At 41.4% G+C, this 14,461-nt stretch overlaps 1 protein-coding gene across 5 annotated transcripts in view; it reads left to right on the top strand.

The window, feature by feature from the left end:
- The window catches only part of MSRB3 (methionine sulfoxide reductase B3), an 83,876-nt gene extending 72,964 nt beyond the window's left edge, over positions 1-10,912 (top strand). For 3 of the 5 annotated variants that reach the window (XM_032105171.1, XM_032105170.1, XM_032105172.1), the window contains 2 exons: positions 3,082-3,179; positions 8,143-10,912. In XM_032105171.1, coding sequence (XP_031961062.1) covers positions 3,082-3,179; positions 8,143-8,307 — 263 coding nt within the window. In that variant the 3' untranslated portion in view covers positions 8,308-10,912. The remainder of the gene's footprint in view (positions 1-3,081; positions 3,180-8,142) is intronic. The other 2 variants (XM_032105174.1, XM_032105173.1) reach the window with 1 other exon arrangement.
- The last annotated feature ends 3,549 nt before the right edge of the window (positions 10,913-14,461 follow it).

Here is a 14,461-nt window from a genome sequence, read left to right as displayed (position 1 = left end):
GCAGGAGTGGAGGGGCTGCAGCCAGGGACACAGGTGAAGTGGCCTGGGGCCTGCAAAGTGGAGGCCACTGCTGGGTCATTTACCACTTACACAGCCAGAGAGTTTATGGCTGGCTTTCCACACCACTGGGAGTTGCCTGATATGCAGGCAAGCAGACTACTCCTGCTACGACTTTTTCCTGGCAGCTTTTGAAGTACCCAAATTGGTGTGAGAAGGCTTAGCAAATTATCAGATGGGTTTTCCACGCTAGCTCAGGAGAGCAAATAAGACCGCAAAAGAGGATTGATTTTCTGGTGAGTCTGGCTCATCAACTCAATGAGCAATTCACTCATCTTCCTCTCAAGGTCAACAGAGTGACGGTGTGTCTCACTGTGCCCTTCAGGACCTTTTCTGTTCCAAGGTTTTCTCAGTTTTCAGTTAACCCTCACAGAGTTAGTGGTTTGTCTTGGGAGTGCTGGTGCCTGGCCTGCCATGTTACTCACAAAGAGATGGCTTGGCAGGGAGTTAAAAGTACACACTGTGGAGGTCTGTTTCCTAGTCCTTCTCTTGGGGACCATATGTGACAGTGGTGGAACCTTTGGAACACATGTAGCATGAACTGACAGTCTAATCTGAAGCCACTCCAGTTGGGTACAAAGACTACTTTAGGAGAAGCTTGCCTGTTTATATAGCTTTCAGATTACTTCATTTTTCAAAAGTGCGTGGAGTGCATCCAAAGCAAATAATTTTTCTCTGGTGAATGGGAAGACCAAAAGGAGAAGTCCAGAGAAAGAGGGATGGATGGTCTTTCTTAATGTCAAAGCTGACATAAACACATCTCCTTCAAACTCTTCTCACAAGATAATTTTCTCAGCAAGACACAGATTGCTTCAATCTCTGTGTTGCAGTCTTTGAAGCTTCCCCCTTATTGCTATAATGAAGGAGGCATGGTTTTCTTTGAGAATTTCTGCAGCCCTGAAGTTTGCCTTCTCTAAAGGCTTTCACATGATCACATGGTTGGTTGTTCCAAAGAGCTCTCTCTTTGAAACTCCTCTGCCATCACACAAGGGCAAACTGGTATGTCTGCTTTGCAAAATTATTAAAAAAACAAAAAAAGGCTTCATTAAAAATATTCTGACTAGCTCTATGTAAGACCTCAATTTTCATTAGACAGAGGCTCAGCTAAGAAGATGACAAATGGTGTTGGAAAGGAGCCACCAATTAGAAGACATACATTTTTCTGTCAACACGATAACCCTTTTTACAAAACTTGTCATATGCTTACTCCTTTTCTGTTTGTGAAGGTAGTTGTTTGACAGCAACATTTTGCATGAGGGGAAGAATTTATAAATTGTTTTTTTTACAGTTATCATTGCTGCATTGTTTTGAGTTCCTGCCTTGTGGGATGTTTTCCCTGTTCAGGGTTCTTGCTCCTCAGTCTGCCTGCTGTCTGTAACTCTTTCATTTGTAATAATTGGAGAGAGGGGGATGACTCTTCTTATTTCTGCAATGAGTTCTGGCGTGGAAACACTTGTGGTAGTAGTAGGCACCTTGGGAGCTTAGGACTTGTGGCTTGCAATGCCTTCAGGTAGCTTAGAAGTGCTACTGTATGTGTGTTCCGAAAAGGAGGAGAAACACATTTCTGAGCATTTCTTTGTTTAAAAGAGTATGTTGGTTATGCTTATATCCTAATAAATGTTCTTCCGTATTTAATAATCTAAGATACAACTGAAGATGTATGGATCTTTTTCCAGTTTACACATTTTCTCTACCCGCATTCAGAAATGTTGATAGCTTCCGCATCTCTTTTTACTGTACAGAAAATTTTACTCACTTTTCTTATGGAAAGCTGTATGCATTCTTTATTCATCTGCATGCAGTGATTCACAGATGCTGCTGTGTTTCTTAATAGCTTATTGCAAGTCATTTTATGAAATCATCAGTAGCAAAAGCTTAACAGATATTAGGAGAAGAAACTAGGAAATTTTCTGTTCTTGGGCATATGTGTAATACAGGGAGAGAGCAAGAGCTGCCCGCACGTGTTATATTTGGCAAGAGACTGAATGAGAAGGACAGATAGCTGGTGAGATTTCAGATGGGCACTGGTAGATGCTGACATGACCTTAAAGCCTGTCAGGTGCTTATGTGCGAACCCTGCTTCAGGAAATGGAGCATTATGACGGCTTTTGTGGAGTGGCTGAAAAGTTACTGTGTATTGGATGTCTTCTGGATCACCAAATAGACCTGCCTTGTTGTTTACCTGTGTTGTGGAGAGGGGGAGAGTTAGCATGGAATAGTTAAAGGGTGGAAGGTCATTATTTTGGTAAGTGGCCATTACTGGTAGGTCAGGTACACAGCTCATCATCATCTGGTGTCAGGTCATGCAGCTCAGTGCTCAGCTATCAGCTGCATTGAACTTGTGCATTAGGGAGTGCAGTTGTTTTATCCTGCATGCAGATCACATGCAGATCATCCACTAGTGTCTAATATAGGCATAGTTATGATTCCACCTGTCCATGTCTTATCTGAAGCACTCGTTACTGTTTTGACATGAGACACAATAATAATCATCTCACTGCCTCTAATGTGTATCTGCACACATCCTTTTGGGGCTTGCCTTGCTGAAGGCAAAGGTTAAGGCATGTTTTGGGGCTCCAAATTGCAATTTCAGAACTCTTTTTTTTAAGTACCTTTATATTGCAAAAGCAGAAGCATTTGTGTTCCATAAAGCCTTGCTGTTTGTCTTCAGGGTAGAATCTGTGGGGGTTTTTTAACTGGTAGTTAAAGCTGAATTGGCTTACCTGGGACCTTTGTCCCTGAGCTAAACTGCTATTGCTACTTGTGGTGGAGTGCAGGAATCCCTGTGGAGATGGAAGTTGGGCAGCTGGTGGCAACATTACTTCTTTTCTGTAAACAACTTTGTATTTGAGGGGGAAGTACCAAAGTACCTAAGTGATTTGGAATAAAAAATCTCCATTTCGTTATTTCCATGCTCTGGAGTGAGAGAAACATTTTTCAAAGTGTGATTCTGTCCTGCTTTCTGCAATGCTATCTGCCACAAAGACACCCTCTTTTTTTACCTATCTTGTTCCTCTTTTCCAGGTTGGCCTTCCTTTTATGATGTGATCAGTCCCGATGCAATTACTTTCAACGATGATTTCTCCTATGGGATGCATCGGATTGAAATATCCTGCAGTCAGGTTAGTTTGCAGCACACACAGACCATTCCAATGGCAAAGGCTGCAAAAACCATTACAGCGTGCTGTGCTTTCCTTGAGATTTGCAAACCTTTCAGTTCTATTAAATAGTAATCATTGTGAGAGAGCACAATGGGTTGTAGGTATAAAAGCTGGGTGGAACAAGCTGAAGGCACAAAGGGATCGTTGGAATGCACATTGTTGTCTCATGTGAGATTTAACAGAGCAGATGTAAATGGTTGGACTCGGTGTTGAGTTTACAAAAATAGTCTTCCTGGAGAGGGTCTCTTCAAAGGAGCTCCTGAGCCTGAGCCTGTCCGACTGACTCCACACGTGAGCAGTTGAGAGAAGTCGAAAGCAGTGGAGCGACTGTCGGTGTGCTGATTCCATCACTCTACATTACTGTGCATCCATGCTAACTCATTCCCAACACTCATTCCCAGCGCAGTCCTAATGGCTGCCTCAAACAATCCCATCTGCTGTAATAATGAAGTCAGTAGACATTCAAAACATGCCCAAAATTTCCGTTATCTGTCTTGTTCTACTTTCTCTCATGCTTTGTGCTCCCCTCCTTTCCGTGAAGTGAATGGCATAGTCATTACCTAGCAAAGCGAGAAGCTGCTGCATTGGTATGCAGCAGCTGTACCCAGCAGCTTGCAGTCTTCTAGCTCCACATGCTCAAACTCCTCCTGAGAGAAGCAGCAGGTTCATTTGGGCAGTGATAATATGGTGTTCTTCCAGACGGTGTTGTTGGGGGGGGTAACTTTTATCCCTGACAATATGCATCCTTAGTAGTCAGTCAGTGCTCATATATAAGGCTCAGAATGAGTTAAGAAACTTCTCAAGAGTGTCCATTAACTTCAGTCAGCGTAGAGCATTTGGCCCAATATGTTAATGGCCAAATTAGCATGTCTGCTAGTTTGTCATGTGTACTACGTAATTCTGAAGTTTTAACATTGATGATATGCTTTAGAAGATCCATGGGAATCTCCATGTGGGAATATTCACTTCCCTAAATTTGCTAGCAAGGTATAAATGAGACTGCAGATTGGGAAGTTCGTGCTTCACCAGTGGTTACTGGCATAATCAAAAATGCAGTTTAGTCTCTTCAGCTCTGCTTAGTAGGCCTGAATAGTGCTCAAATCTGCTTACTGCCAACCTGCTGAGCCTGTATCTGCTGATACACTTTAGGAGATGGCCATAGCTCCTGAGAAGCCCAAGGAGGCCTATGGTCAGGCCAAGGAATCTGGGAATGTCGTTTACCTGTTGCCAAACAAAATAGTGTTAGCAGACCTGAGACCAGCAATATTAGCAGCAGTCACATGCAGATGCCATATAATCAAAGCAAAACTAAAATCTGAAGGAAAAAATATGATCAAGGTTGCTGTGTAATCCAATAGCAACTTCCTACCAGCTATTCCAGCTTCCTGGGGCAGTAACCTCACAGATGATCAAGTCACATAGGAAAACAGCTTGAGGAGTGGTGAGCATCTTTGCAGCCAGTGCTCAGCACAGCTAATACTGCTGCATTGTGTAGCTGCCCTAGGAGCGTGAATCATACATGCAGCTGCAAAAGAATGCAGTTTTACTGCAACCTGCAAAGCAGTGGTATTGATATGACAGACCTTGATAGAACTGAAGGGAAATACCAACTCCCACACCCAAAACCTTATTAATCCTTTGCAGATGAAAAAGTAGTTGATTTTTCTTTAAAAGTCCTTCCCACTTGTCTGAGAGAATAAAAAAATATTTTTAAATGTTCTTCATTATAGAAAGCAAACACATGGGAAAAACCACTGTAATATTGATCAAATTCATCCATGGGATTATCCTAGAAATAACTTCCACAGTTTTTTGGAAACCCATCACCCTAGATGTATTTAAAAGCTCAGTGATTAGTGACAGGAAGAAGTTAATACAAATGCAGTTAAGGAATACTATAAAACTGGCTGCATCTCTTTTTTTCCTCTGTCCTGTTAAAGAGTCCCTTTCCCTGTGGTCTCTCTAGCTACTATCTGTACCTGTAGAAATGAATAAAATTCCGTAGTCACAGGAGTAGTGTTTGCACACCAATAACTTGGACTCTTGACTACAGCAACTGACTGCAAGCTGCTTTCCATGCCTCCCAGCAGCATATTAGAACCAGGAGGCTTGGGAGATCCAAGCATACTGACAGTTAGCAGTGACCACCCGTTTCCTGCTCCTGAGCACATACTTGGAATGCTTTAACCATTTCACTGTCCCAGTGTATTCTGCACAATATATTTATGTGCAAGGCCGCAACAGATAATTGTTTCTTTTTCAGAGTGTCTTCAGGCATGTATATATGTCTTAGAAAAATGGTCAGCACCTATTATGTGTGGGGAGGACAGTAAAGTCAATTCATCCTTTGTAATCTCAGACGAGTGTCAGGTTTCTTATACTGTGATACAAAGGACTGAATTGCATTTCTGTTTAGGGCAGGTGAGTTATAGAGTCCTCTATACAGAGAATCGCCACATAAATTTTTGGTGAGGGGTAATCTCAAAAGGTAACAAATTTTCCAGTAATTCAATCCTGCTGTGATTCTGACATCACAAAAAGGTGTAATGAGACTACCTTGGACTCTCACACAGCTTCTCAGGTTTTGTGAGGAAAGCCTTTTTGATAGATTGTCTTTGTAGTCTGTATATGAATATATTACTTCTACAGACCATCTCTCTCTGCAGTTTCTCTTGTTCTGTTTCTGTCCAGTAGAGAGGGAATGATTTATCTTTTGTTAAATGTTAGTCTGGAAAAGATCTGTTTAACACTTCCAGCCAGGAGGTTTTGAAGCACTCTTAGTTGAGATGAGATGATTTAATTAGGATGCTGAGCATTTAGAAAAATACTCTCTCTGGGACACTTACTTTTAAACTTTTTTTCCCCCCAAAGGTATGGTTATAGCCAGGTGAAATGCTTCATTTTTAGATACCCCACTTTCAGAAACAGCTCAGGTTTTCTGTGCATACTAACCTAAAAAAGACCTTCACTATAAAGGAAAATGATAAAAAGAATAACCAGTGGATAATGGAGGAAAGGGTGGCAAGACAGCAGTCTTTCAGGAAGAAGACTCGAAGCTTAGTTTTCTCTAGGTCCCATTCAACTTCCTTTTCCTTCTGCTTATTTCCCATATTTTATCTTACTTCCTTACAAAGCTGAGCAGCTGCTGCTTAACCCAGTCATGGATGCCATTTTCCATTTCCTGTGGGAGCTCATCCTGCTGATACCATGGTCTAGAAGCCCTCAGTTGTTATTGGGATCCTTGGTGGACTGCCATGGCTGTCTCAGTGACACTTCTTCAGGAGCAGGGAGTCTGCCGTGGGATGCGTCTGCATGGGTGCAACTAACAGGTGGGAACACTGAAGTTTCTACCTGCCCTGCTCCTGGAGGCAGTGAAGATTATTGTTTCACCTGTCATTAAATGAGAAGTCTGTCCCACCTAGCTGGTGTGAGAGCCTCCCCCAGCCTTTCAGTCTGTTGAGGGAGTTTAACCTGGAGGCAAGACTTTGCCTGCTTCTACAGACACCTTTCCTGCTGCTTTGGTGAATTAAAGGCCATAACAGCAGGAGAACATTAGCAACACATTAACCACAGGGTAGAGATTTGCCATCACTAATTCATTCAGAGTTTGGAATAATCGCTGTTGCCTCTAAGTATTTGAAATACTATGAATTAATTAAATGTTAAGAATAATTTGCAGTCTTTAATTTTTGCTGTCTGACTGTGAGCCCACGAGCAGGTCTGTGATCTCAATTACATCATTCCAGCTCTCACTGAGATCAGCTATTGACTTGAAAGGCCAAGACTCTTTGGTAAAGCAGCATGACTTCCCTGTTCAAGATAAATATTTCTCCAGTGCAAGGTTTTATTTTTTTATTTCTCATGGCAGGCTGTAAAAAGTAACCTGTGGAATTTAAGTGACTAATTACAAGAAGTTCTTATTATCCAGATTAATTGTCATCCGTAATGGGCAATGATAGTAATCCTAATTTTTGAATAAGGATCAGCAGGGTTAGCTTCTTCAAAATATTGTACTTGTAAAGCAGTCCTTGTAAAGCAAAGGACTGTTACATTTCCTACGTACAGGATGAGTAGTGTTCGTCCTGAGTAGCACTGCAAGTATTTGGGTATGATTCATACAGAGCAAAAGTGGCAGCAGACCATTTGTACTTTCATATTTCTTACAAAAAGCAAAATTCAGCATCATTTAGAATTACTCCCAGACAAAGATTATTAATTAAGAAATATTTTACATATCTACACTACAGGTCTTTTTCAGTCACCTGTCCCTATTGCATATATACTATAGAAATTATGAGTTGCATAGGCTGAGCTCCATCCCCTCTAGGGGCAAGAAGTGCACCCAGAAGGACCTTGATGCTCAGAAGAGTGCCAGGCTATAGAAAGGGAAAGGAAAAAAAAGTGTGAGAGCACGCTCCAAAGAATATCTTCAATGCTTTAGGTCCTTGCCAGGATCACCAAAAGGTTTAATGTTTTTTTACCAAGGGGTATAGCAGATGGCTGAAGGCTGAGCAGAGCCCAGAGCTGAGGCTGTCCCTTTCTTACACAGATATCCTTACAGCAGTACGTGAAACATGGGCAGTGCTGCCGTCACCACCCTGTTTTTAACTGAGCTCCTGCCGTGAGATCATTACAGAAACAGGCAGCTCCTCAGAGACGGTGATCCATCCAAGCATACGCAGTGGCATGACAAGAAACACCCAGGAAATTTGGGCTTGGAGTCTTAGGCAGCTGTGGTATCTCAGAAGATCATCTTTCTGGATCACTCCTGCAAATAAATGTAGATTGTAAATCCCGCTTGAAAGGGCCATGTAGGCACCAGTGCGCTTCCAATGACTAGCAGCTGCTAGTCATTGCTTAACACCACAGTGATGCCATCAAGCTGCACAGAGACACATTGATACTCTATTGTGTTTTGTTTCAGTGTGGTGCTCACCTGGGGCATATTTTTGATGATGGACCTCGCCCAACTGGCAAACGGTACTGCACAAACTCTGCTTCATTATCTTTCAAGCCAGCGGACAAGAGCAACGCTGGAGAAGGCAGCAGTAATGCCGGTCCTGCCCAAACAGGCAAAGCTGAGCTGTAGGATGAAGCAAAGTCTGCAGAAAACTGCATCAATCCCGCACAGCTTACAAGGAATGTTTTCAAGTTGCCTGCTCTCTTATATCCTAAGAATGTTCAAATGTATGAAAGCATTTTGCACCATCCTTCTTCTTCCTCACCTCTTCAGAACTGAGGCCTTGCCTGCCAGTGCATTTACTGTATAATTGGATTGAGAAATGTATTGACTGAGTCCACAGGTTTTCTTTTTTCTTATTTTCTTTGAGATTGCTTTGGGGAATCTTTAAATTGAGAGGCTTTAACATCATTAGTTATTAGTTTCTTCTTAATGCTGTGTTACTTTAGGTTTAAGCACTATTCCTATTTGTGTGGGAAATGGGACTTCTGTTTATCTCCAGTCTATAGGAAAGTTCTGGGCATAAGAAAATCCTGAATTCCTAGCACATCTCTGCTTTGTTCTGACTTGTGAGGCATGCAGCCTTTGGTCATATGTATTCAACCATCTCCCAGCATCAGCCGCACCTTGCAAAAACTTGTAGTTATGGCTGTTCCTTCCCAACTGAAAGAGATGGATGAGATGTTAAAACCATCCTTTGGCTAATTTACTGGCAAAATTTCAAGGGTGTGGTTGAGAGGATGTAAACATTGTCTCAGCATCTGTGTTTCCCCTTTCTTTGGTATTTAAATCAAGGTTTTAACTAGTACAGCTCACTTTTGCAGGCTACTAATGAGGCTTTGTCTGTTTTTGAGGCCTGTTCAACAAGTGCAACGCAAATCTGAATTAAAGTTGAACTCTACAGGGGGTAATTATATGGGCAAGTGCAGAGATAAACTTGCAAAGTGAAGTAGATGAAGGATGACATTAGGCTCTTTATCTTGTCGGTTGCTTCAAGGATTCAGAAACATGCCAGCTTCTGCTAGAAGGAGTTTAGGAATGAATGCAGTAAAAAGAGGGAGACCCTCCTGACGTATCCAGTTTTAAAGATTAGCTGGTCTGGATGCATACGGCATACAAGATCCAGCCTTTAATTTGTGCAATTGCGGTGTAGGACATGAGTGACAGCGTTGGTATAAGAAATGAATTTGAAAAACGCCTGTCACAGCCCCAGAAGTTTTCATGTAGCAAAATTCACTGTCCCATAAGATGTTTTTCACAGCTGCTTTTAGATTTTGTTGGCTAACACTTAGAATTGTGCATAATACTGTTCTTTAAGCTATCCTATACAGCATTTGCTAACACCACTTTGCCTTTAAACACTGAGAGACTTAATGAATACGGTATTTACTTTTACTAGCAAACTTTGTGACTAACATGTTTGGATCCAATTTTATTTTTGGTAGGAACAAAGCAGCTGTTTTTTATGGAAGCAGGAGTGAGGTTTTTATGTCAGTGATAATAAACATATTGTGGCGGTTTGAATCTAAAGTTCAAACACCCTTCAGTTAAAATATAGCTACTGTGGAAGCATAGGGAATGGTCAGAATTGCCTTTTTTTTAGCAACAGTAGAAAGACATGAAAAAAACATACTGCACCCTATCATTTAATAGATGCAAATAAGGATGATAAGTATTTACAGCTAAAACGCTTGGGCTGTAGTGAGCACCTACTCATATGAGTATTCCCCCAGTTGCCATGCAAGGAATTGCTCTTTAGCTGCAGGAAAGGTTGTGCAGATTGACCTTTGGTGTTTCAAGGCAATGGAGTTTCTCCTTGTGTTGTTAGGTTTTAGCAATTTCTTCTGGAAGGACTACTTTTATCCCTTGCTCTTATTTAAAGAATAGTAGGTTTTCTCTACCACATGTTCTGACACAAACATTAAAAAGACAGCATCTATAAAAATGTGGTACATAAATGTGGTTTAACTCCAGATTGCTGTTTGATTTAAGTATTATCAAATTTCAGTATATTCCTGCCTTATGCTAAAGAAATATATTACTTAAGCTTCAGAACACAGTAATGTGTGCTGTCCTACAGGAGATTGATTTTTGCAGGATATGGAATGCAATGAAATGAGTCAATATGGTGAGGTGTATGTGATCTCTGGGAGTTAGATCATTTCATATAGGAAATGCATTGTTCTCGTGCACAAGCTATACCACAGCGCAGTGCAAGGTAAGATAGATTTCCTTTTATTGCTCTTAGAAGATGCTAGTAAGGGCTAGTACTGAACCCTCCAAATTTGATTCAGTCTGGTGATGATTGTGACAGAGGAAACTTGGGAGCTGAGCACAATGTATAGAATAATGGAATATATCTGTATGTTTAAATTTTGCACTGTCTAGATGCTTATAAAAACTGAATGCAAACTCTGTAGAAATAGCAAACTATATTTTCTAATATCTCTATTTTACTCAGATGTTTAAATAAGATATCTTAAAAATCATGTAAGTCACACGTTATTTATATATACTATATATATATAAAATTGCACTTGTTTTTTATATATATATACGTACACACACATATATTATTTGAGTATAATTTTAGCCTTCTGTACCTTTTTAATAATGAAAACCTTTCCACAAGAGGGTTCAATACTTTTAAGAAATCAAATATACATTTTTCAAATCAAATTTGTTTTCGTATACTTGCTGTACACAAATATAAAATAAATTTCTTTATAAATAACTCTGTTCTGCTTTGTTATTTATCTGGTTTTATGTCAGGTTTTTGCATCCTTCACTGCAGCATGTCTTAGGGAACTGCTTTTACTTTGCTTTCCCCTAACTTACTGTGAGTATTACACATACACTGCCTTATGTCCAGTAGGTTTCTGGCAGGGCCACAGCGCTGCAGGGTACCAGGTGTCCTTGCGCCTACCAGCTTTCAAAAGACTATTACAAACACCCAGGCCCCAACAGGGCAAGGAAATGTTTAGAGAAAGGCTCAACTTTACCTTAGCAGAAGTTTTAGCCTCTTCCGAAAGATTCGGTGTGGGATGTGGTGGGTTGCAGGCAGTCAAGCATGTCATAGGAGCCCTGCAGTGCCCAGGCTCTGTCTGCAGCGGAGGAGTGTAGCTGGCAAGTAGGTTTCTGCCAGTTTGATCTCCAAGGATGAAGGTCTGGAATACTGCACAGGTAGCAGGTTAATGCCATGTGGTAAATCAACCCTGCAGGGGGTTTTAAAAGATAGGTGCAAGGGAGGGGTAGAAGTTGCAGGCTGTTTTTAAACCAGCTTCCATGTTCGTGTTTGTGGGAACCAGAGAGTTACATCAAAATTAAATCCCTTGCTAATTGTTCTCCGACATTGCCAAGTGTCCAGATGACACACTGCACACTTGTTTTACAAGTTTAGTATGATCCCTGTTAGTCCAAAAATTAATCCCTTGGGGCTCTCCCATCCACTGTACTTCCCTCTCGAAACTGTAATAGTTAGATATTTCTGAAATGAGATACTAACTTGTAGCCACTAAAGAAAGATGCAGAGCTGGATGCCCCATGGTGGCTTTGCCCTGTACTTCCAGCAAAACTTGGCCAGTCTGTCAGCACCCAGAGGCGGTGTGCTGATCTAAGGCAGATCTTCAGAGGCATTCAGTCCTTTTGCTGGTGCTACCCTGGCAGCAGACACAGGGGATGGCTCTGTGCTCCAATCTAGATCAAGGCAGGCTGTGTCTTGCAGTGCATGGCATGCAGTTTTTCTTAACACACATATGTGCCCCACCACTTCAAAACCAGAGAAATTTCTAGTAAGAGACACTCTCCCAGCTGCTCCTGGTGTTCCCCAGGGTGCCCCGGCCACAGGATGGGAGAAGCAGTGGTGGCAGGATCAGCCACACTATCTAAGGCCAACTAACCATCTGCTTTGAGATTCTCTTACTGTAGTAGCTTTATGGCTTCCATATTTAAAAGGCACTTGAATCGTAAGCCTTTTTCACAAGCTCTGTCAGGAATCATACACTAAAACAAAACCCCAGTGTGTATATATGAAGTACTTAAAACTGAGGCCTTACCACAGTGACTACAGCATGTAAATAAGACAGCATCATAAGTCAGGGTTTCTGTTGGGGTGGCAGCAAAGAATGCATTGTCACAAGCATGATGCCAAGTGTGGATGCAAATGTTGGTATTCAGTTGTACTGAATGGTCTTAGTCTTAATTCAGTTAAGCTTGTTTTGCAGTCCATTTACCCAACTGATTTTGTGTTAGACCTTCTCTAATAGAATTTGTGATATGTATTCATTTTCTCTTATTGTTCATTCTGTTACAAAATGTCACTGTATGGCCATCAGTCCTCTTGTCTTCATCCGTGGTCTGGGAGGGAATGTGAAATACGTGACACAGGCTGCTTTTCTGGTCCTAACTCAGCATTTCAAAATCATTCCCTCTCTCTTCCTATCCCTGAAGGAATTTAAGGATGAAAACAAAACAGATGTTTGCGTTTTCTGCATTGCAATCAGTGTGCTCTATACCCACTTGTTTACAGAATGAATGGCAGGGTATTCAATGGCACCAGAAGCAAATTCGTCAGCTTCCAAGTTCGGTAGAGTAAAAAAAAAATGTTGCTTAGCACACTGGAAAACTGAACTAATACTCCTTGGTTTATTGACTATTTAAATGAGGCCACCTACAGGTCCCACAATAAACCTGCAAAAATGTCTAATTCTGCATAAGTGAAGACCTACATTCCAGTCTGGCTTGCTCCCACTTTATTGTAAAGGGAAGTCATACACCACAAGGCTGGGCTAGGCTTTTCAGAGCAAAGCCATGGCAGCACCCAACTATCTTCTTCTTACAGTCACTTAAAAAAAAAAAGAAGGTGAGATAATACTTGCAAACACGCCCCAGTGAAGTCACTGGAGTAGCCAGACTCCAAGCAGTGTAGGCAGGTGACACCCTGAAACCACTCTACACAGGGCTACCAGTGTAGTATTAAGTGTACTAAGCAAAAAGGTCTCAGTTATGTCCACATGTTTTTGGGATCAGGACCCACTTGAGCAGCCAAATAAGGCAGGAGAAGTACACTCAGAAGCCTTCCCCGAAGACATCCTAGGACTTGTAGCCAGCCTTCTCAGACATTTTTCTTAGCCAATATAGCCATCAGAAAAGAGAAATGGTTCCAGACGAGAAAAGACAACAAGCTTCCATTTGCAAATTCCAGTCTTACTCTTGTTAGACAGCTTGCAAACAGTTGACATTTCACTCTGCAGATGTCTTAGCCAGTGCACTCTCAGTTGTTGCTCTTTGTAGTTTTCCAGACAATGACACATTATTATTTTCTTTTCACTGTGGAATAAAAACTATCTAAACTGTGGCTTCATCTTGTCTTAGACCTTGTACTTTTCACTTCTTGTGTGCCCAGGTGAAAGGAGTATCTGTTCCCCAACATACAAGCAATTGCCTGTTGGCAATATAAGAACCTTGACAAGTTGTGTGTGCCCACCTGCTGGGAAAAGTAGCAGTTCTTTAGAAAAGCAAATAAAATACATCTTTGTCGGCCTCTTAAAGAGGACAAGTTGATTTCGTGTGTGGGATAGTTAATGTTCATGTTTTTCCAGGCTGCCCTAGAGCCCTTGTTCTTATATTTCTAGTATTGTCTCGTCCAGTTTACAACTTTATTATTGTATGTTTCATAGAAACACGAACATCTGGAGAACATCCTCAGGTATAACTGCTGGGCAGTGCAGAAAATATCTGGTGTGATCTGAAACAGCTTTTTCTTCCCATGAAAGTACACCCCTGGGACTGGGAAATTTCAAAGGTCTGTAATGGTGTAGAGATCCTTTCACCTCCAGAACTCCACTTCGCATTTGCCCTAGGTCTGTAACAGCCAGCATCCCTGGTGATTTCTTAGCTGTTCACTGGGTTTTTTTGTGAAAAAAACTGGGACCAGTTCACAGAAATCACTGTGGTGATGATGCTGCAGCTGGTGAGAAGATTGAATTCCTTGCTGTAAGAACAGTTGGTTTCCATCTAGAGATCAGTCAGGAGATGGAAGGGTACCTGGATGGTGGGAAAGAGGAACTTGCATTTTGCTCCATGGTGTTTGCACCTCTGCTTCGCCTGAAACTGCATGGATTTCCATCATGGCACTGTTAAGATCACATTTAACTCAGGACAATTAAAATAACACAGACTTGTGAAACCCTGTAGAAATAGGTCCTAAATCTTAACCTCATTCTGGTATCTGTCTAACATCACTGACTTTAGTGAAACAAAGCTCCTATGAATCTGAAGTGAT

The sequence above is a fragment of the Corvus moneduloides genome, chromosome 4 (genome assembly GCF_009650955.1).
Source record: "Corvus moneduloides isolate bCorMon1 chromosome 4, bCorMon1.pri, whole genome shotgun sequence".
Classification (NCBI taxonomy): Eukaryota; Metazoa; Chordata; class Aves; order Passeriformes; family Corvidae; genus Corvus; species Corvus moneduloides.
This window is presented reverse-complemented; position numbering and strand designations above follow the sequence as displayed.